This window comes from Vipera ursinii (genome assembly GCF_947247035.1).
Source record: "Vipera ursinii genome assembly, chromosome: 1".
NCBI lineage: Eukaryota > Metazoa > Chordata > Lepidosauria > Squamata > Viperidae > Vipera > Vipera ursinii.
In genome coordinates, this window is record NC_139512.1 from 274,553,479 (window position 1) to 274,575,492 (window position 22,014).

Sequence of the window (22,014 nt, forward strand, 5' to 3'; positions counted from 1 at the left end):
ACCTCCTCTGAGTCGTCCGACCCAAATGCCGAACCCACAGGCTGACCCTGAATCACAACACTATCAGAGAAGACAGCCTTGTCCAGCAGTCAATATTTTCTTTCCTTTTTATGACTACCGGCCTCATGGAAGATATTTCACAAGGTCAGCACTACTACTACTACTACTACTAGATTTAACTGTCCCCTTTTCTACCCACTTTCCCAACAGCTGCTGCAGAAACCAATGGTCTTCACATGAGGGCAGCAAGTTTGCTGAGCATGTTTTCCAGGTCTGGCAAAAGAACTACAACCATTTTCTACTTTCCTCCTGTCTCAAGAGTGGGAGCAGGGCATCCTTACCAGGATATGAGGAAGACCCTTACATCTTTAAGGTGACACTTTTTTTCATGTCCTGCTGAAAATCTGAGGGAAATCAAATAGGAATTGTTTGGAACTCTGTTGCTGAGTTCAGGGATAACACGAGAGCCTTGCATTGTTCATCCTGTTTAGTATGAAACGGAAGTTTACAGAACTTGCAACCACTTACGTATTTATGTTTCAAGAAGTGGAGAAAATATAGCTATATGACAAGGCTTACTTGTAGATCATAGAAGGCAGCTGACAGCAGATATCCGTATATAATTAGTGCAGGTTCGCATCCCACCAGGCTCAAGGTTGACTCAGCCTTCCATCCTTCTGAGGTAGGTAAAATGAGGACCCAGATTGTTGGGGGCAATTAAGCTGACTTTGTAATAATGCCGCTTGCGGGGGGGGTGAAAGCCCTAATAAGCAGGCATATACATAGAATGAAGGCTACTGCTAAGCTTGTAAGCCGCCCTGAGTCTTCGGAGAAGGGCGGGATATAAATGGAATAAAAAAAACAACTTAGGATGCAAGTTTTTTTTTCCTGCATAGTTCTTCCAACTTCAAGGCTTTTTCTTTGCCTCTTGCAAAAAGTCTGATGGACTTAAGCAAATTGTGCAGTTCAGGACCTATTTACTTTGGAGGAAGTGTGATAAGAGTGCAGTGTATTTAACCTAAATGTGAAGATTAAAACTGGTTTATATACTTGTTATCTGTAAGTCTGTGCTAGGCAATCTCCGCAGCTGCCTGCGGAGCTTAGGACTGCCCCCGACCTCTGTTCATTCCGCCGGGACTTGAAGACCTGGCTCTTCGAGCTCTCTGGCCCAGGCTGAAAATTTTTTAATTTTAATTTTAACTGGGTTTTTTTTATTTTTCTCAGGGTTTTATTTAATCTTTTTTAATTTGTTTTAACGTTTGTATTGATTTTCTTTTAAATGCCCTGTAAACCGCCCTGAGTCCTTCGGGAAAGGGCGGTATATAAATCTAAATAAATAAATAAATCTCAAACTATAATCATTTGGAACAATTAATTTTATCACTCCCTTTTATATTAGCAATTTAAACAAACTTCATGTATGAATTTAGATTGGTTACCTCCCAAATTTAGAGAAGATTAGTTTTAATAACCATTTATTTCTGATGCATTATTGAGAACTCTGAGCTTGTTTAATCCCCACGGGAGCAGATTACGTGATTTGTATAAAGTAATTTGGATTTCTAATTCGGTCAGTAAACATTTACAGAATAATTTCAGGAAAGGCTCAGTATCAAGAGCTCCTGAGGAAACAAGAGCTCTGCTGTTTACAGACCAGCAGGTGAAAGTCTCTATGGAGAGGCATTTCTTATTCTCTCCTGGGAAGTCATTCCCCACCCCCCAAGTGATAATTGCAAGAAATAGAATCATGGGAGATAATTTATGCCCTCTCGCTAGCTTGTTTAGAATTTTCCTTGAATGGAGAGGCCCAGGCGAAAGAAACTAGGGATGAACTTGAAAAGATTTTTTCAAAAGGAAGGAATCACCGCAACATGCCAGTCAACTGCTTAAGCTTCTTAATCTTTCTATCTCCCAATTATTATTTAAGGGGCTGTGGAGGGCTAGAAGAATAGGGATAGTTTCTGATACCCAAGACTGGAGTTGTGTCTCCAGTCACAAAGAACTCTGTTTGGGTTTGTGGTCCTTCGGATAGGTCTCTTGGATGCCAGAAAGGCTGCTGCCTAAATGGACAGAATTCGTATCCTCAGCCACAGAAGATCACTAGGTGACATTGGGCCAGACATCTCTCTCAACCCAGCCCATCTGCTAGGATTATTGTGGGGACAAACAGGAGGAATGGGCACTACCTATGCCATCATAAGCTCATGTACAAAAGGCAGGATATATATTCCATAAATAAAAACTAAGTTTGACCTAAAGATTCACCTTCAGCTATGAGATGGTCAGCAAATAAACTAGATGATAGATAGATAGATAGATAGATAGATAGATAGATAGATAGATAGATAGATAGATAATATATAGACGATTTAGTTTGTGGTTGGAAACTAAACAGGGTGGACTCCAATTAGTACATGGATGAGAGACGACCTAGGAGTTTTAGTGTGAGAGGATAATATGGGCAGTGAGAACTGTCCCAGAAAGAAAAGAGGACAAACCCCTTCTGTATTCCAGCCAAAAAAACTATCTTGGTTGGGCTGTGAAGTAACCAGGAGTGGAGCTTGTCTCAAAAGGCACTTGACGTTGCATTCAGCATTTTCCTGCTTCTGTCCCATTAAATCAAATTGAAGTAGCCACATTTGGTCTTGGGAACACATTGGCTCAAATAGCTCATTCTGCAGTGTATGAGCCTAGCTCTAGGACAGAAGGGGACAGCAGGGTGCCAGCAAAGATTTGTATTGTCATTCCTCAGACTCCCTCATCCACCCAATTTCATTGTTATAAGATTTTGTTAAATTAAAAAAAGGAAGGAAGGGTCGGAAATCTGGGATGGGCACAGCAAAGCACCTGGCATATGGGAGGCCTGTTATATCTTAAAAGATAAAAAAATGTTGGGTGCTACAGCCCAGTGCATTATTTGGAAGTATACATTTGACCAGAAAAAAAGATTAAAGCTATATAAGAAGAGGTGGCAGGGAGCAGCTTCATTAGTTTGCCTTCTAAAGCAGGGTGTCCAACCTTGGCAACTTTAAGACTGTGGACTTCAATTCCCAGAATTCCCTAGTTAGCATGAAGCGTGAATTGAAGCCCACAGGCCTTAGAAGTTTCCAAGGATTACCCCTGTTTTAAAGACTTTTGTGACTGGCCTTATGACTGGGCAGCCCTCCCCAGTGGCAGCTCTTCTACGAGAGTGCAGATGACACACAAAACTAAGAAAAGTCACTCACTTCCTACTCTCAAGAAATTGCATATTCCAGAAACAGTACAACCTCTTATCTTGCAATACCACCTCACTGCTATAAAGATTGTGGTTCAAAGAAAGAATGCATTCTAAAAGGATTTCATTCATTTTCAGAACCCAGTTGGAATACGATCCCTGGTAACTTCATGGACATATCCATGAATTTTTCATAATAACAATACAGAACCTATTTGCTTAACGATCAGTCAGTCACACATCATTCCAGTTCATATTAAAACTGTACCCTTCTTTAATTCTTGCGAAGGTTCATATTTTTCCCCTTAACTGAAAACTTTCCTGACAGCATGAATTCATTAAAGGATTAACATCTATACCGTAACTGTTGTATAAGCAACAAGTAGGCTTATTGCTGTCATATGGCAATTATATCGTGTTGGAATCATACACTGGGCATTTCATTTTCCTTCTTTTATAATTGAGATAGATTGGAAACCTTCAATTAATTGATATTAATAAACAAAACAATGTCTGTTCCACACCCACAGGAAAGTTGATGGAAAATTTATTTATCTAGTAACAACAGAATGATTATTTTGTAAGAGAAGACATATGATATGAAGTGTATCAGTATGGAGGGAGGGAGCAATTACAACTTAGACCCCAATTTTACTGACGAGAAGTTTCCCTTCCCCATGATCTCCATGAAAAACCTTGTCTGGTGGGTTGAGGGCCCACCAGAAAGACATAGGAAAAGGCCATGTTGTTATAGCTTGTAGAAACACCAACTGCACTTGGATGACTGAGAGACTTGAATGACATTGTCATGACCACTTGTACATATAACTTAGCCACAATGATCTGTTAATCAAAAGCATTATATTTATTTTATATATTTGTGATCTCATTAAAATCCCAAAACAGGAAGTAAATACATCTTCAGTCTATTTCTGCCTGTGGTAAGTATAATTAAGCAATTCATTTATTTTAAAGTATTGTATAGTACATGCACAATAATCATTTTAGAAGTGTAATCATTGGCTGCTCATATGTTGCAAATTGACTGAGAGCAATGAGATTATGTTGTCATTTTAAACCCTTACTTTCAGAGAACTGAAAACTGAGGTATGCAAAAGTGGAATGAGATATATTTGGCTATTCCTCTTAGTTGCAGAAAGTTGACATCAACAACTACCTTTGTTTTCGTATCTCTTTAAATGACACAAGGGTTATGTGGTGTGGGTGTGTATGTATATCTCCATGATGGATTTAAAATATACATTCATTCCTAGGAAGAACATTTAAAATACAGAGTGCTCAATAGGCTAACCTATAAATCCAGTAAAATTCAGTATTTAGGCTCTTATGGTAACATAGTCTCACTGCAACAACACACTTAGTAATTTCAGAAACAGTTTAAATGTAACATTTCCCTTCCCATATCATGATCAAATACTCATAAAAGGAAGTCTAGTACCATAATTCTAAGTGCTATTGGCAGACCCTCACATTTATATTTGGTTAAAGTTCCCCAGGAAAGGTGTCCTGTCAAACTGACATCCCCCTTACTATAGTAAAAGTATCTTATAAAGATAGCTTCTGGTTAACAGGTCACCATCAAATAGTAACATTGAAAATATGAAGTCTCAATAATGAAAGTTGAATACATGCGATATTCTCTAATTACATAGACCTAGTGTGCACCAGAGATAGTTGTGTCTCAAACACCATAACAAACCAAAATCCACATCATATAAATATGTACAGACAGAGATATATATGCAGAGTACCATAGGAAATGTAACTTTTACTGTGGTGTTATAAATATGTAATACCACAGTTATTTCAGATAATGAGCTTTAAATTATTTCATTATGAGAAATTCACAGTAGGAGGAGGCAGTTGTTTGCTTTTTTTTCTTTTCTTGCTACCTTCTCCTTTAGAAAAAAAGGTTGTTTTTGTAAACATCTCCAAATATATGATTCTATCAATATACCTTTAAAATTTATTCATAATGGTAAATTAATAACCAACATGAATAAAGTATATCATAACACAATAACACTTTTCAGATAAAACAGATATTTATTAAAAGAATGTCCTTTATAAATAATTTGTCTTGCATTTTAAACTACATTTTCATACACAACAATATTTAAAAGTGCTGAGTATGGTAGGATAGTCAGCAAACGCCAGTGTAAACAGACCTTTTATTTTTCCTGCTTTGCAGAATTTTCTCTTTCTTTTTTGCCTTTTTTTTAAAATCCCATTTTGTCAAACACTACAACAGTTAAAAGAGTTGCATAGGGAATAAAGAATAGCCCTTTTTTGTTTACAAAAGTCTTGTCTCCTGAATTCTGTATAAATTACAAAACCAAAAGATCTTAAGAAATGGTTAGCTAAATTGTCCACATCTCCCACCATGCCTATTAAGCTTACAGATTTCAAGTATTGTATGTAAAGTAATAAGTATATTCCCAAACATACTTCTGCCCTTTGACACATGTTCAATAAATTAAATATGAAGAGGTAGTGAAAGAGAAAAAAAATGAATCCCTTCCAAAATAAATGAATGGCATAATTACTAGCAACAAAGGAGTTTTACTGGGGAAATATAGCACTCAAGGACACTAGATGACCAAGAGATTCCAGTATTATGCAAGCATGTGGGGGGAGGGGCACAGCTAGCACAGATGTTTAGGACGAAAATGAACAATCCAGTGCTTAATGTCATCTATATATTAGTTTCTTTTGGCCACTGCAACCTCAGAGGCCAAAATTCACAACTTTGCTCCAGCAAAAATTCCCCTTCAATGAATGAGACTCGGCATGCTTAGTGAATACATCCATGTTAGGATGTAGATGAACTCGGGAATAATTTGCAGACAAGCAGCTAACATTAAATAACTTGATTCTATTTGTTTAACACCATATCTTCATCATTGACAGCAACAAGAAGTTAACTTCAGGGAGAAGAATAAGTTTATAGAATGTCTCCAAGCATCAAATCTGGAGTTCGTAATAATACCTTCAATATGTATCTGTTTTGTGGCACCTTAACAATTCTTCAAAGAACTGAATATTAAAATGAACAGGTTCTAAGACAGGGGTTTTTTTGGTTGTTTTGTTTAGAAATTTGCTATTTCTTTTTAAAGATGCAAGCACTTATGGAAATTGGATTTGTTGTTTTTTTTTTTAAAGTCAGGTAACTACTTACAAAAGTGAACTAGCAGCAAAGGAAAGGATCCCCAAGAGACTTTTCAATTGCACATTTGTAGTAAATGGGAGTTTCACAAGAGAAAAACAGCTCTTGGTTAAATCCACATTCATTATAGGATGGCTTGTGCAAAAGACTGACCCTGGCAAATTAAATTCAAAGTAAACAGAGGACCCCATACTGTCTTCATTTTTACTAGTGCTTAGAAAGATGTTTATTTAAAAAAAAAAGAACAACTCTTGCCACTATTTTTCGGCCAGTAGATTTGAATTTAACATTTATTAAATCTCCACAGCACTGGCCCATAAATGAACCTTTTAAAATTAGGAACGCCAGAAGATATTCTTCCTTAGCTTTTCCTTTAAAAAAACATAAATTTTCCTTTCCACAGGACAGAACTTTTAAGAAAAGCAAATGTATAGACAAATGCTAGTCTCCAATGCTGACCAAAATGCTACATTTATACATTTGTTAAAAATTATTTTTTAAATTAAAAACATATATTTTTTCTAGAGTTGATTCTAGAATGGAATGGAAGATTTTTTTTTGTTTCTTTTCTTTTGTGAATTACATAACATTACACAACAATTTTAGATAACTGGATGGCCAGTCTTTAATAAATCCATTACAGTATCTGACATCTGAAATGTACATTGATTATCTGTTTTTATAACAATTATAAAGAATGTCAGTTTATAGACTGTGTCTCTCCATTTGATTTCTTTCATATAGCTTGTGCTTTGATGTTTGTTGTTAGTTTTGACATTTCTGTAATGAAAGTACCACAATTCTGGCAGTTAATAACCAGAGGAATCCTCTGTTTTGAATTTTAAATAAATGATGATAAATAACATTCACTTCCTGCTGTTTTTCTTATATAGAAATGTTGTCTGTCTTATATAGCAACAGATCTTTCACCACAGAACATGGGGAATAACATTGCTAAACCCAAGTCAGATTGTTCTTTGGTTCACTCCAATAATCCCTATGCGTGTGTACCATAAGACCATATTGCAAACAATGTTCTTAAATATAGATATAATTTATGTCGTTGGATTAAATATTGCAACAACTAAGTGATAAAGTGAAGCAGTTTTGCTTTGCACATGCAGTGTGAGGATATACAAGGAAACTCTTCATTAAAATGACAAGAACATCATTGCAATCTTAACTGCAGGTGTAAAAGTGTGTGGCTAAGTCTGATTTGGCAAATCTACTTTCCCTCCCTTCCAAAATCAAGAATGATAGACCTTGATAAATGTAGACAAAGACCTTTGCGTGTATTTGTTGCTTCACAGTAGCCAGAGTAGTGCCAAACTGTAGTTCTCCAGGAACTCAGTTCCAGATGTTATCGAACTACTAAGGTGAAGACAGATGTAATATAAAAAGAGAACTCTCAGTTCATCCCTCAGCTCTGGACGAGCCCATCTTCCCATCAGAATCGGCAGCTGAAATGGCAGCCATGAAGAACAATGAATTGAAAAACTGGCACGCTTTCCAGTCTTGTCACTCTCCCTGCCCCTGTCCACCCAAAACAAAAGGACGGATGAACGCTATCTGTTCATTTCCTGCTTTCTTCATTTAAAAAGGAAACTCTTCTTAAAGTGCAAAATTGTTCCAGCTATTGCAGGGGAGGTTTCTTGGTGACGTCATGGGGGGGTGGGGTCGGGCTCCACAAATCAGCACCATGCACAGCCGGCTTCTGCCTCAAGGAGCAGGACTGGTTTTTCCAGAGCTTGACTCTGGAGGGGAAAAGGGTACATTTTGGACTAAATGCGGTGAAGGTGCTTCCAGAGCAGCCCTGTCACTTTAAAAATGTTACGTCTGTCTTCATCCTAATAGTCCTTACCCCGCCCATTTCCCCCGAAAGCTAAATCAAGATTTCAAACCCCCCCAATTATTTTTAAGTCTCAGAAGTAGAGCTCCTTGTACTTTCGAGAAGAGATTTATAGAACTGAGAGTTCAAAAACCTAGGGAAAGAGTCTCTGTGCATTAATGTGTAGATTTGAAGTTGAGCATCTTCATACATTTGAGGGCTGGGGTCCAACAAATTTCTGTTGATCACTTCTCGCACCCGTGAATCTAAGCTAACCTAAGGAGAAGAAGAAAAGAGAGTGATTTTTTCACCTTGAAGAACTTATGCGGATTAATCAGCATATTTTCAGATTAAGTACAACTGGACTTACTGGACTTTACCTATAAAGAATTATCTTCATAAACCAATTACAACTGGGATGCCATGTGTATTCTCCAGGGTGTTTTCAAATCAATGAAACCAAAATTAAGTCTACAAATTTAGCTTGCCTGATTTAGAGAGATATTTGCCTTAGTGTAATGTCATTACAAACTGATGTTAAATATAATATTCTTTAGGTCCAGGACACATGTAGAAAACATATTGGCATCAAAATCAAATCACTCTTGAGTCTTTAACTGGGAAAGTGTTTATATTTGCCTTGGTACCAAATACCATATTTTAGGTTCTAAAAATTTCAGTGAAATATAAATGAAACAAAAAAAAACCCTAATATTCATTTGAAGACAATGAAGCAATGATTTTGAAATGTGAAAGTTAAAATAATGCTAGGTCATTTTATACAATCTCTACTAAGTGAGTTAAATCTGCTACATATTGTCAGCATAAGTAGTCCCAAACGTGCTTTTTCCAAAGGGAACAGGACTTTCTTGGTTTTTTTTCTTTGAAAGCATTTTGCTTATCATTCAAGAAGCTTCTTCAGTTCTAACTAGAGGTTTCATGGATGAGAAGTGAAATCTTTTCAAAGAAAAACCCCCGATCCAGTTGCCTTTTGGAAAAACACCTTTGTGATAACAATAGCCTGGATAATTGGGAATCTATAAAGACATCAATGTAGGTAATTAATGCTATGCTACAGTAAACAAAGAACAAAGTAATTTCTTAATGGATGCTAGAAGAAATTATATTAAAAATGTAAGCCTGCATTCCTAAACACTTTTACTATAGAATAAATTCATCTAAATTGTTTGGATCCAGAGGTTCCTGTCATGAGTAGAAAAAAAATCAACAGTGCCTCCTGTGGGAAGAAATGGAAGGATGAGAAATCATGTTTTCTGGGTATATAAAGGCAGATGGGGGAAGGACTACTTGAAAATTGCTTATCGTTATACTTTTGCTCATGGAGAATCTGGATCCATTGCAAAGATCCTACCATAGACATATGAAATATAAATACACACCCACACACTTCCATAGTTGAAGGTAGATTAGAACTTTAGTTTAACATCTAGGATTATCCCAACAGTTTATTCATATACCATCCTATTATCCATCATATGGGTCATATTTTTTCCACGGTTTTCTGGTGGCAAGAATGTTCTAAATTTATCACACTGTACATGCAAACAGACTATTGTGTACATCCAATATTCTTTGGTGGATTTTTAAAGACTACCTCTTTTGGCGATAGTATAGAGATGTAGTCTTCGTATATAAGTCTGGCTTTTTCTTCAATAGCATCCTTGTTCTGTTCTTTTTTCAGGTCTTCACATGCTAACCAGAATAGGAGGTTCTCTTCGCTATACTCTGTTCGAAGAAATTCTCTGAATATATTCCTACCGGCTGGTGTTTTCATCATCTTGTCAAAATTCTGAGACCAAGACAGAATTTCATCAGCGTTGGGATTTTGGCTGCAAAAAAATAACCATCAATGTAGACAATATCCCAAAGTGTCAGACTAATACAAATATTATCATACAGTGGTTTGATTTGCAATTGGTCTTATATTGTTTAATGGGATTTATCTCAATGAAATAGATATAGTTTTGAAACCTAAGTCCTGAAGAAGGCCACATTGTTTAAGCCAGTTACAACTAACTTGTTTCTCTAGAATTCATATCTCCTGGGCCACCCTGTGTAGTCCAGGGGTCTTCAAACATGGTCCTTTTATGACTTGTGGACGTCAACTCCCAGAATTCCTCAACCAGGCACGCTGGGAGTTGAAGTCCACAAGTCATAAAAGGGCCAAGTTTGAAGACCCGTGGTGCAGTCTATAACCTCACTGAATGCTGTTTATTTTCCATTGGACTTTGTTTAACAATAATATAGGCTGAAATGTCTTCCATTTTCCCCTAAGTATTTGTCTCTAAACATTTATTGGTGAAGCATCCTGCTCTCTCTTGTTCAGGAGTTCAGGCCTTCCAAGCACTCCTTCTTCCTATTTCCCCCCCACACACACACATACACAAGAATCACCCTGTGAGAGGTAGATTGGGCTGGCCCAAAGGCACTCAAGAAAATTTCTGAGGCTGAGGATGCACTAAGCTCTACAACTCCCTATTGCCAATCTAACATCTTTACCACTATATCTCACTATCCTTTCAAATTCAATTTCTTTTAACTGGAATTTTGAGTTTACTTTATGGTTGTGAGGCAACATAGAGTATGTTGGTACTGTTCTTTAAATTTTTTATCCTTTATTAGTTAGCATTCCATCACTTCTCAACTTGCCTGACTTTTAAAAATCCAAGACATTACTGCCTGCTAATGTGTTTCTTTGGGATTTAATGGACGCGGGAGGTCAGGAAAACAGCACTGGAAGATTTTATGTCGAAATGCAGGAAATGAACTCATACCTGAACCACCTTCTAACTTTCCTTTGAAGAGGCTCTGAAAGTGATTTCTCTTTCTTCCAATTGGATTAAAAATTAATAGTCTGTGCAGGAAAGGTGCCCACCAAAATAAATTTGCATCTAATCAGTGAAATTGCTACTGCATCAGTAGCAATGCTCAAATCTAATCACAAATTCTCTTTCAAGATTGGCACTAATCAAATATTATAAGGCTGCTTGGAATGGGTAACTTTTGGCCTCATGGATTGGTTTTTACTTCTTTTCAGCAAGAATATGTGGTAGTTGGCAGAGAAAGAAAGAAAAAAAGGAAGTAAGGGAAGTAAGTAAGTAAGTAAGTAAGTAAGTAAGTAGCAATAGCAATAATATTTAGACTTATATAGAGAAAGAGAAATCCCAGTGAGCAACCAAAAACATTTGTTACACAATGAGTATTTAACATGCACCTGTTTCTTTTTTATATTTTTCTCAGTATCCTCATGGTTCTCTTTTATTTCGACCTACTGGCTTGAATGATACTCAATTAGCATATACTTCTTTTGAAATGAACAATTGTAGATGTTTCCAGAACGCAGAGGAGGAAACGGGAAGAGAGCCACCACTTCATCCTCAAATTAAGCACACTTCCTTCAATTTGGACTATGATTGGAATACTAACTGAAAACATTATTGTGGAACAGATACCTGAAACCCTATTCAGATTAGCTTTAACATTCATAATGGAAACAGTGAGAATGGACCGATGTGTGCTTCAAGAGTACTTGAAAAGTTGTACCCAGTCTATAAATCATATCTATGCAACTATGCAACATGGCTTAGTTCATACTGTGTTGTGTGGTTTATAGAGTCACTGATCCTTTCTGGCTACCCTTTGTCCTGAGAGAGATCTACTATGGGCCTGCTACCAAGAAAGTCCTGGATTAATTCCCAATTGAATTCATGCTGGAATGATAAGAAATTCCTTAGTGCCAAATGCTTCAATCACTGTTTCTGTAACAAATATCTTTTAATCTTGGCTTTTAATAAAAAATAAAACATCTTTTTATTTAGGAAGAAAATATATCTTTTATAATTAAAAGAAGTGGAAAGATTGATCGTGTGCAATAGATTTATTCTATGTGTGTTTGATATAACATTCACCATATATATTTATAAAGACATGGATGTTCATGTTTTTTAATCAATTTTATAATCCAAATACGGAGTGCAAATCTTTAAATAAATAATTATGGTTACTTTGGCACTTTAATCTTTGTTTTGATTATTGGCACCTACTGGCCAATTATTGCTATCATTGGTTAGCAGTGGAATTATCTAGGGAATTTAAAAAAATCACAGATCAATTGATAGGGACAGGTGACCTTAAAGATATATAAAAACAATCCTTATTTATTCCACAGGAAGCAAATTTGTATGCTTTGTTCTTATCAGACTTTATAATGGCAAAATGACATCAAAGCACACTATTATTAATTATTCCCTGATGAGTTTCTGAATTTGGACACTTTTATGAATTAGACTTTGCTGTTGTATAGTCTATTGGCTTCATGGTTCCCAGATCAAAAAATCTATCCAAAAACATCTTTTAAAAAGTATGCTAATTGATACTGTGTACAAACAGCTGCAGATATACCTTTTATATAGTTTAAATTGGAGGGTATTTATATTTTAAAAGCCAAACTTTGAAGAATTTAAGTGTCAAAGGACAAGCAGGACTTTTTTTTTAAATGAACATTTCTTCTAATTTGTATAAATTAGAAAAAATGTGTGCAAAATACGTATATAAGAAGATGCAAATGATTTTTTTCACACTAAAAACATTCTAAGAAAAAAAAACCTGAAGCTCAAATATTCTCCTGATAAACTGACAATAAAGAAGACAGAATTCTTGTTGTTCAGTCATAAAATCATGTCTAACTCCTTGCAACCCCATGGACCATAGCGCATCAGGCCCCCTTTGTCCTCCACTGTCTCCCAAAGTTTGCCCAAATTCATGTTTGTTACATTGATGATAGTATCTAACTATCTCTTCTTCTGACACCCACTTCTTCTTTAGTTAGCAATTTATGCTGTAGTATGCAGCCCAGAAAACTGTCTCACAGTAGTAGGTGGCAATAATTGCCCAGCTTTTGTTTGGATTTAGAAAGTAAACAGGGTTGACTCTGGTTCATACTTGGATGGTACATTACAATGGAATTCTAGGCATGTAACTTAAACTGAGCATTTTAAAAAAGAATAACCTAAAATAAGGCATGGGAGAATCACTTTCTTATTGCTGTCAAGAAATTAGCAAGGATGTGCCTTTACAGTCAAGCTTGATTTATGAATATATTTGATTATGTATATATGTATATGTATTTGTGTGTGTGTATGAATTTTAAAATGTATATTACCATCTATTTGTGTGGAGAAATACATTATCCAAATAGTATAAATAAAGGATCAAAAAGTGAAGCCTTGGCAGTAGATAACAGGAAACTGCTTTGAAAGTAGATACTGTATTGCAGAAACATACTTTGGCCACAGGATGGCACTGTGATGAAGTGCAAAATCTGAGAAAACTAGGAATGAAAACTGTAAAAAACGGAACAATTTCACTTTAAGAAGAGTGCCTTTGAAAAAGCACCTACCGCTGAAAATATATCACAGGAATATTAATATTGCTAAATATGGCAGAATTATGACAATGAACACAAATTAGAAGTGAATGCACCAAAATGAGAATTGTTATGATTTAATGGAGGAAATGATAAGTAATTGTCTGAGAAGATAATGTTGAGATTTTTTTTTTTGCTACAAGAGTGATATAAGGGCTTCCTGCCTTCCAAAAATCCCACCCGAAAAACTCAGAGGTTCCATTAAATAAAATCTCTGTGAATTTTAAACATTGCCTCCATTCTTACTGGCATGTTTTAAAGTAAACTATTTAACAAAAGTAGTATGTACAGGACATATGTCCTCTTCTATGCCTTAATCGCTGTTTTATTGTTGTGGAAGAAAAGCTTATTCTGGTTTGGTGCATTTTAGCTACATAAGGTAATTTATTATTACCCCTCCCATTTTTAAAAATATATAACTTTATACTTTAAAGTGTATTTTAGAGTGTATTTTAAAATGTATCTTTAAAGAACAAGGCAAGCAAATGAAAAAGCTAGATTCCTGGCTGCAGTTTGATATAACGTTTTCTTATCTATGTATATGCATAGGAAATTTAGCAACTACTTCAGGTAGTGACCATTTGCAAACAGATATACTACATTACCATCTACACAGTAATAAAAAAAATCATTTTTAACCTGTTGTGCATTAATGACAGCAAGAGCCTTAAGTGTGAAACTGATCTGTTTCAGGCAGCAGTGGGAGGCAGGAATGTAATGTTCTAATCAACTAATGAAGGTCAGAGAGCTCAGTTTAACCATTTAACCATTACCATTTCTAAGGAAAGCACTTCGCTCTGGAGAAAAGCAGCTCGGAAGAGAGACTGTAGTTGATGTAAGCAAGCTCTCCTCCTTGTGAGAGGAGAAAACTTTCTCTCTCTCTCTCTTTCTCCCTCCCTCTCCCTCTCTCCCTCTTTTTCTCTCCTTCTCCCTCTCCCTCTCTCAATTTCTCTCTCCCTCTCCCTTTCTCTCTCCCTCTCCCTCCCTCCCTCTCCCTCTCCCTCTTTCTCTCTCTCCTTCTCTCAATTTCTTTCTCCCTCTCCCTCTTTCTCTCTCCCTCTCCCTCCCTCCCTCCCCCTCTCTTTCTCCCTCCCTTTCCCTCCCTCTCTCCCTTTCTCTCTCCCTTTCTCTCTCTCTTTCTCTCTCCCTCTCTCTCCCTCTTTCTCTCTCTGTCCTTCTCCTTTTCTCTTTCTCCCTCCCTCTCCCTTTCTCTCTTTCTCTCTCCCTCTCCCTCTTTCTCTCTCTCCCTCTCCTTCTCCCTTTCTCTTTCTCCCTCCCTCCCTCTCCCTTTCTCTCTCCCTCTTTCTCTTTCTCTCTCCCCCTCTCTCTCTCCTTCTCCCTTTCTCTTTCTCCCTCCCTCCCTTTCTCCCTCCCTCTTTCTTTCTCTTTCTCTCTCCCTCTCCCTCTTTTTTTCTCTCTCCTCCCTTTCTCTCCCTCCCTCCCTCTCCCTCTCCCTCTCCCTCTCTCCCTTTCTCTTTCTCCCTCCCTCCCTCTCTCCCTCTCTCTCCCCCTTTCTCTCCCTCTTTCTCTCTCTTTCTCTCTCCCTCTCCCTCTTTCTCTCCCTCTCCCTTTCTCTTTCCTCCCTTTCTCTCCCTCCCTCTCTCTTTCTCTCTCCCTCTTTCTCTCTCTTTCTTTTTCTCTCTCCCTCTCCCTCTTTCTCCCCCTCTCCCTTTCTCTCTCCTCCCTTTCTCTCTCCCTCCCTCCCTCTCCCTTTCTCTTTCTCCCTCTCTCTCTTTTCTCTCCCTCTCTCCCTGTCATGTGTTCACCATTTCACTTAAAAACTGAATAGTCGCTAAACAAGGGGAGAGTGTATAAGAATGAACCTCAGCAATTTTCTCAGACAATACAAATGAAAAACTTACCACTCTTCAATGACCTGGATGCTCTCCAGTTTGCTACTGTGTGTCGGTCTTCCTGTGCTGTCCCCTCTATCTTCATTCCTAACAGTGAGGCTGCAATGTAGTACAACACTTTATTTTGTCTAGAGAAAATTAATGTAAAGTAATGAATGTAAAACATATAGAGCAAGCCTGAGCTTTAAGAGAAATGGCAGAATTAAGGTGAGACTTTCCTGTTAGCAAGTACAAGCCAAGGGTTGACTATTCCATAAGAGGGGTTGCCTGGTTTTGCAAGACTCCCATTCAGAGTATGTCCTCAACTGACATAACGTCAAGAGAAGAAGAATATGCCTTTTTATAAAAAAAAATAAGTACATTTCCATAACATTTCATTCAATACGGTAATTAAATCACTCCAATACATCTTTCTAGCTGTATTAAGTAAAATCACATGCATAGAAACATGTTGAGAAAAAAAAATTATAGGCATTTTATTATGCTCTAATTCAAGACTGGGTAGAAGAATTAAAAACCATTACATAAATTCTAACTGAGGCATTTATTTTTTGCATATTTTAATAGCTCTATTTTAGCAGTGCTATTAGTCAGTTCATAGCTCCTCCATTGCGGTGGCACTGGTTGTTAATTTCCAAAAATTGAAGTCATAACATTTTCCTTTCCTTTTTTATGAAAGGGACTTGGATTTTTTTTTAATTAGAGCTGATCTGAGCCTCTGCTTAATTCCCATACTTTACACACCTTACATTTCCTAATTTGTATTTTTATATGGCAGGCATATCTAACATAAGGAAATGACAAACACCATTTAAGACACGATTCATTTGTTCCTGTGTTGTACCATTAATTCTCTTACACATTCTGGGAACCCCATAATCCAGGGAAGAGGGGAGAGATGAGGATCCTGGAGGCAGGATAGGAAACTAGCTGCTTCAGAGTTGTAGTATTAATCCTGAAAAATTCTCTTCAGTGTATGCTATGGTGCAGTGATGGCGAACCTTTTAGAAACCAAGTGCCCAAACTGCAACCCAAAACCCATTTATGTGCCTTCATGTGCTGGGTGGGCGTGGCCCATTGGGTGGGCATGGCCCATTGGGTGGGTGTGGCTCATTGGGTCAGCATGGCCCATTGGGTCGGCATGGCTGCGGTGGTAATGGCAGACTAGGTGGGACTAAAAAGTTCAATCAATCAATTCCAACTTTGCAAGATCTACTTTTTCCGCACAAGAAGTTGAAAATGATTGATTGATTGAACTTTTTTTTTTTTGCACATGGCGGCGGAGGCCTAAAGCGAAAAGGTTTTATAAAACCCAGCTGAAGGCCTAGGACTAGGGCAATAGCACGCGTGCCCACAGAGAGGGCTCTGCGTGCCACCAGTGGCACTCGTGCCATAAGCTCGCCACCACGGCTATGGTATATCTGGAAGTCAACTGTTTCTGTGTTGAAAATTTGCTGAAAAGATCCCTTACTGGCACAAATGCCATGTTTGGCTTTCCCATAATATGCCAAGACTAGAGCAGAAAACTTACATTGCAGAAGAATAAAGTAAAGAACAAACCAGCTGAGGTCAAAGAATGCCATCCACACATAATGTAAAACAAGTGTTGAGGTCCAGCTACTAAGACCAGAGGATAAGAAAAACCATTCTCAGCCTAAACTGTCTTATCCCTCTGCGTCAAATGCAAAAGTTCTGTTCAATATGTATCTGTAAGGGGTTAAATTACTCTCCAAAAAGGTAAGAACAAGGGCAGAAAGCACAATAGCATTTCCTCAGCAGTGTAAGGAGCTTGTCATAGAATGACTGATGACATTGCCCTGAGAATTAATCAAGTTGTATATATCATTTTAAATGAATAAAACATATGCATCTAGGTGCCTGCAGGTGAGAGGATTCCTTGGCAGAATGTACTCAATATATACAATGAAAATGATGAATAGCATTTTGATCCAGAAACTTTGCCAATATAAATTTCTTTATTTTAATAATAAACTACTTCCCATTGTTAGATCTTGAGAATATGAATATATTTATATTTTGATTATTGATATTTCTATACCATTTCACTCCAAACAGATCTGAGCAAAAATAAGCATGAAAACAATAAAACCTAATGTTACCATCCAACAGGAACAGACCCCAAACTTAATATCTCCACAATGTTCTCTACCAGAGCAAGGTATTTATTTCTCAGAGGCTTAACGTGGAAGTGGTGTGGTCCGTATCTATGGGGGCATATTATTCACAAAACATTGTCCAAAAGCCTAATTCTTTATTAGAAATTTGAGTGGTTTCTAATAAAAACTGACAGTTTTTATGACAGGCCGTGTGAAACATTTTTTGAGTTACAAAGAGTTGAGTTCAGCTCAAAGGAAACTTTGCCTTCCATAAATGGATAAAATCACAATCAACTAAGGCACATGAATGACATTCTAATACCTTTAGAGCCTTGGTGGAGCAGTGGGCTAATGCCTCCTTAAGTAACACCAGCTGCCTGCAATTAGTGCAGGTTCGCATCCCACCAGGCTCAAGGTTGACTCAGCCTTCCATCCTTCCGAGGTAGGTAAAATGAGGACCCAGATTGTTGGGGGCAATTAAGCTGACTTTGTAATAATGCCGCTTGGGCCCCCCCGAAAGCCCTAATATAAGCAGGCATATACATAGAATGAAGGCTATTGCTAAGCACATTGATTTGTGCTTCTTAGATTGTAAGGTGCCCTGAGTCTTCGGAGAAGGGCGGGATATAAATGGGATTTAAAAAAAAACCTGCAAATGAACATCACTTTTTAAGAGTGAGGAGAAAAACATTTAGAAAACTGCTGGCTCATGTAGGCAAACACGAAGAGGCAGGAAATGACTAGTTATTATTATTTTTTTGAGGGGTCTTTGACTATTTTTTTATTTTGTTGCCACCTGTGTTGTTTTGCACATTGAGTGAAGGATTTATTACTCCTCCTCTGACACTGACTTATTCCCCAATGAGGAGGTTTTGCATTGGAAAGGATTATAATTATGTGCACACAGATTATAATTATAGTACAGCAGACTGTAATTTCAAGATTCTTTATTTTTCTTTAACCGGTGCTATGCTGTGATTGAACTGTTTGTGCTAGAATCTACTTTTCCAAAATATTTATTTTCTGAACATGTTCTTTTCCTTGCAGGCACCATAATGTTGGTACACCATAGTGCCATTGTCTTTGGACAGTAATGGAGATTTAGCAGTAATTCAGCAGTAAACTTAGGACTGTGAGCTCAGTTACCTGTTCTCTAGATCAGGGGTGTCAAACTCAGTTTCATTGAGGGCTGCATCAGCATTGCGGTTGCCCTCAGGGAGCCGGGTGGGTATGGCCAGGGTGGGCGTGGCCTACTGGGTGGGTGTGGCTAGAGTGCGTATGGCCTACTGGGTGGGCATGGCCAGCTCTACATTGTTCGCATCAAGGGTGCCTATGGGGGCCTGGGCAGGAGTGGGACAGATCTGAGGGTCTCTGGCAGAAGGAGGTTCTCTGGGCCAGGGCCAAGGCAGAGGGGGCCATTCTCTCACTGTTTCCAGGATGGCTTGGCGGGCCACATGAAACCACTTCGCGGGCTGGATCCGGCCCCCGGGCCTTGTGTTTAACATGTCTGCTCTAGATCCATGTCCCTCTTGGCTTGTTAAAGTGTCATGGGGGTGTTGTGTGAATGGATTCTACTGTGATCAATTCTTTGAATGAGGGGATTTTTCCTTTCTCTCTAAAGGAGGCCTTGGTTCACCCCTTCTTAAGAAGCCATCCTTGGCTCCCACCATACTAGACAATTTTCATCCAGTAAACTAACCTTCCCTTTTTGGGATTATGTGGTAAAGAAAGTAGTGGCATAACAGTTTCAGAAAACCAGTGTAGCTTGGCAGTAGCTAAAATGTAGAAATAGTGACAATTTCAATTTAAGAGTAAGTCAGACCATAGATACTGGATGCTTGAACTGTGAGATGAAAACATTATTAGATGTGTTCAGGCAGGTTGGACAGCTCCACCAATAGGAATGCTTTAAGTTGAATTCTTATGCTGGATAGAGGTTTAGAACTGATGATCACAATGGATCTTTTTCCTCCATGTCTAGAATGTTCTGCAATTAATAATGCAAATTGAAGAAATCAACCATTCATATTAGTTAATATGCATTTGACTGTGGGAAAATGCACACATTGCAATTGGTTTTATTCATTTAGAGTGATTTTGAATGAACAAATTAAAAGGCTGTTTTTAGAACATGTAATATTAATAAATAGCTGGCATGGCAATATCCTGGAGCCCAAATCATAAGAGAAACGATATGAAAAGTACTTATTGAATGCTGATACCTTCATATATAAGGTAAAGGTAAAGGTTCCCCCGCACATGCGTGCTAGTCATTTCCGACGTCTCCGTGGTCATGTGGCCGGCATGACTAGACGCCAAAGGCGCACGGAATGCTGTTACCTTCCCACCGTAGTGGTCCCTATTTTTCTACTTGCATTTTTACGTGCTTTAGAACTGCTAGGTTGGCAGAAGCTGGGACGAGTAACAGGCGCTCACTCTGTAACGCGGCACTCGGGATTCGACCCGCCAAACTGCTGACCTTCTGATCGACAAGCTCAGCATCCTAAGCCTAAGATAGGCTGAAAACAGGAAATAAAGATTTGCCCCATGTTTGGGGCCTAGCAAGGTAATCTAAATAGTTAACATTTGACACATATCTCCCCTTGCAGAAGCTAACAAAAGCGAGAGAGATCCTGTGGCTCAAGAGGTAAAAACACTGCCTAATGTGCAATCAGCCCAGGTTCGAATCTCAGAAGGGTATGGCTGACTGATGAAAACTAATAAGTTAGAAATGCATTTCAGTCTCCCTTAATTCTTTGTTAGTAATTTACACACACACACACACACACACACATATATGTGTGTGTGTGTATGTACACTGCTCAAAAAAATAAAGAGAACACAAGATAAGACATCCTACTATTAAATACAGTACATCGTGTTCTTTAAGTGTTCCCTTTATTCTTTTATATATATATATACATACACATATAAGACCCTGTAGACTGTGTTATAAATGTTACATTAAATGCTCAAATTGGTTATCATTTTCTTTTAGCACTTGCTTTTTGATTTGACACCTTTGAAAACTTCTAAGTACAATAATATAATACACCCTGTGTATTACAAGAGAAAGAATAAAAACCTAAATTTGTGGACTTCAATAAAACTACAATAAGCAGCGCAGATAATTGACTTCATAACTGGCAATATATTGAGCACTGTTTGCAACCTTTTGAGGTTATTGTCATTTTTCATGGTCTGGATTATGCTACTATCATTGCGGCTGAGTTTTAAAAATTCTAAGATGATGTGAAAAGTAGCAGTGGTGGATTGAGAACAACAGGAGACAGGCAGAAAAAATAAAGTACTTAGAGAAAGGACTGAATATGTTTGTTTTGTAAACGGATGTTGAAATGTAAGTAAAGAAATTGTGCTTCCTGGTGAAGCTTTTGCCCTGGGACTACTGGCATTCCCTGAGAAAATTGCTTGCTAGGGGATTAAGATATTGAGCAGTAATGCACAGGTACACTAAATGTTAACACTTTGTGTATGCATGTGTATTTTGCCATGTTTTTCTTGTCAAAAGGTAATATCTTAGGCAAATACTTTTGTTGATTTTATTACTGTTGGCTCTTTCTCCCATGAAGAATAGGGAACATCCCAGAAACAGTATACAAAAGCAGAAACCATAAAACAATTCAATAAAATAATCTACAGTAAAAAAGTATGCTGTTTAGCTGTTTAAATATTTAAAACAAAATCCAATTAAAAAGCAGATGGGTCTGGGAGCAGTTGTTATCCTGCCTAGTTGAACAGGATCTTAAGCTGTTCTTTCACAACCGAACAGGACAGGGGCCAGCTGAACTTCTCCCAGGAGACTGGCAAATAGACATATTTCCAGAGTGTAATAGACGAGTCACGGTCTGTTTAAAGGAAACAAGAACTGTGATCAATTTTGGCTGGCCAGCCTCCTGAGTTTCAGTTCCAACCACTGAGCCTTAAATACCATTGCCTATATTGTTTTCTTGCAAATGTTTCATTACCCAAACTAGATAATGTCATCAGTGCTGGAAGACAGTGGGGTTGCTCTCATTTTATGTTCTAGTGTAGGGGTGTCAAACTGTTGGCCTGCAGGCCAGATGTGTTATCCGAAAGCCGTGCCCACCCCATTGCCGGCAATGGCAAAACTGTCCCGATACATTACGTGACGTCACATGAACTTGTGAGTTTGACATGTCTGTTCTAGTGGCTTGCCCTGCCAGTGTAATCTTGCTATTAATCTTGGTATTAATCTCTGCTCATCTGGGTGTTGATTACTAGTGGAGGGCTGTTTTGCTCTTTTCTCCTCCTTTTTCAGCTTATTGTCTCTTTTGAATGGTATGTAGATGTAGTTTATGTCTCTGTGTCTATTGATGGCCAATTC

General features: G+C 37.9%; 1 protein-coding gene across 1 annotated transcript in view; it reads right to left on the reverse strand.

Moving 5' to 3' along the window:
- Positions 1-8,319: 8,319 nt before the first annotated feature.
- RGS17 (regulator of G protein signaling 17) overlaps positions 8,320-22,014 on the reverse strand; it is a gene marked incomplete at its 3' end in the record, with an annotated part of 60,375 nt that continues 46,680 nt past the window's right edge. The window contains exons 3-5 of the mRNA XM_083348125.1: positions 15,541-15,630; positions 9,848-10,082; positions 8,320-8,508 (exon numbers count right to left, since the gene is read on the reverse strand). Of these exons, the coding sequence (XP_083204251.1) occupies positions 8,320-8,508; positions 9,848-10,082; positions 15,541-15,630 (514 nt within the window). The remainder of the gene's footprint in view (positions 8,509-9,847; positions 10,083-15,540; positions 15,631-22,014) is intronic.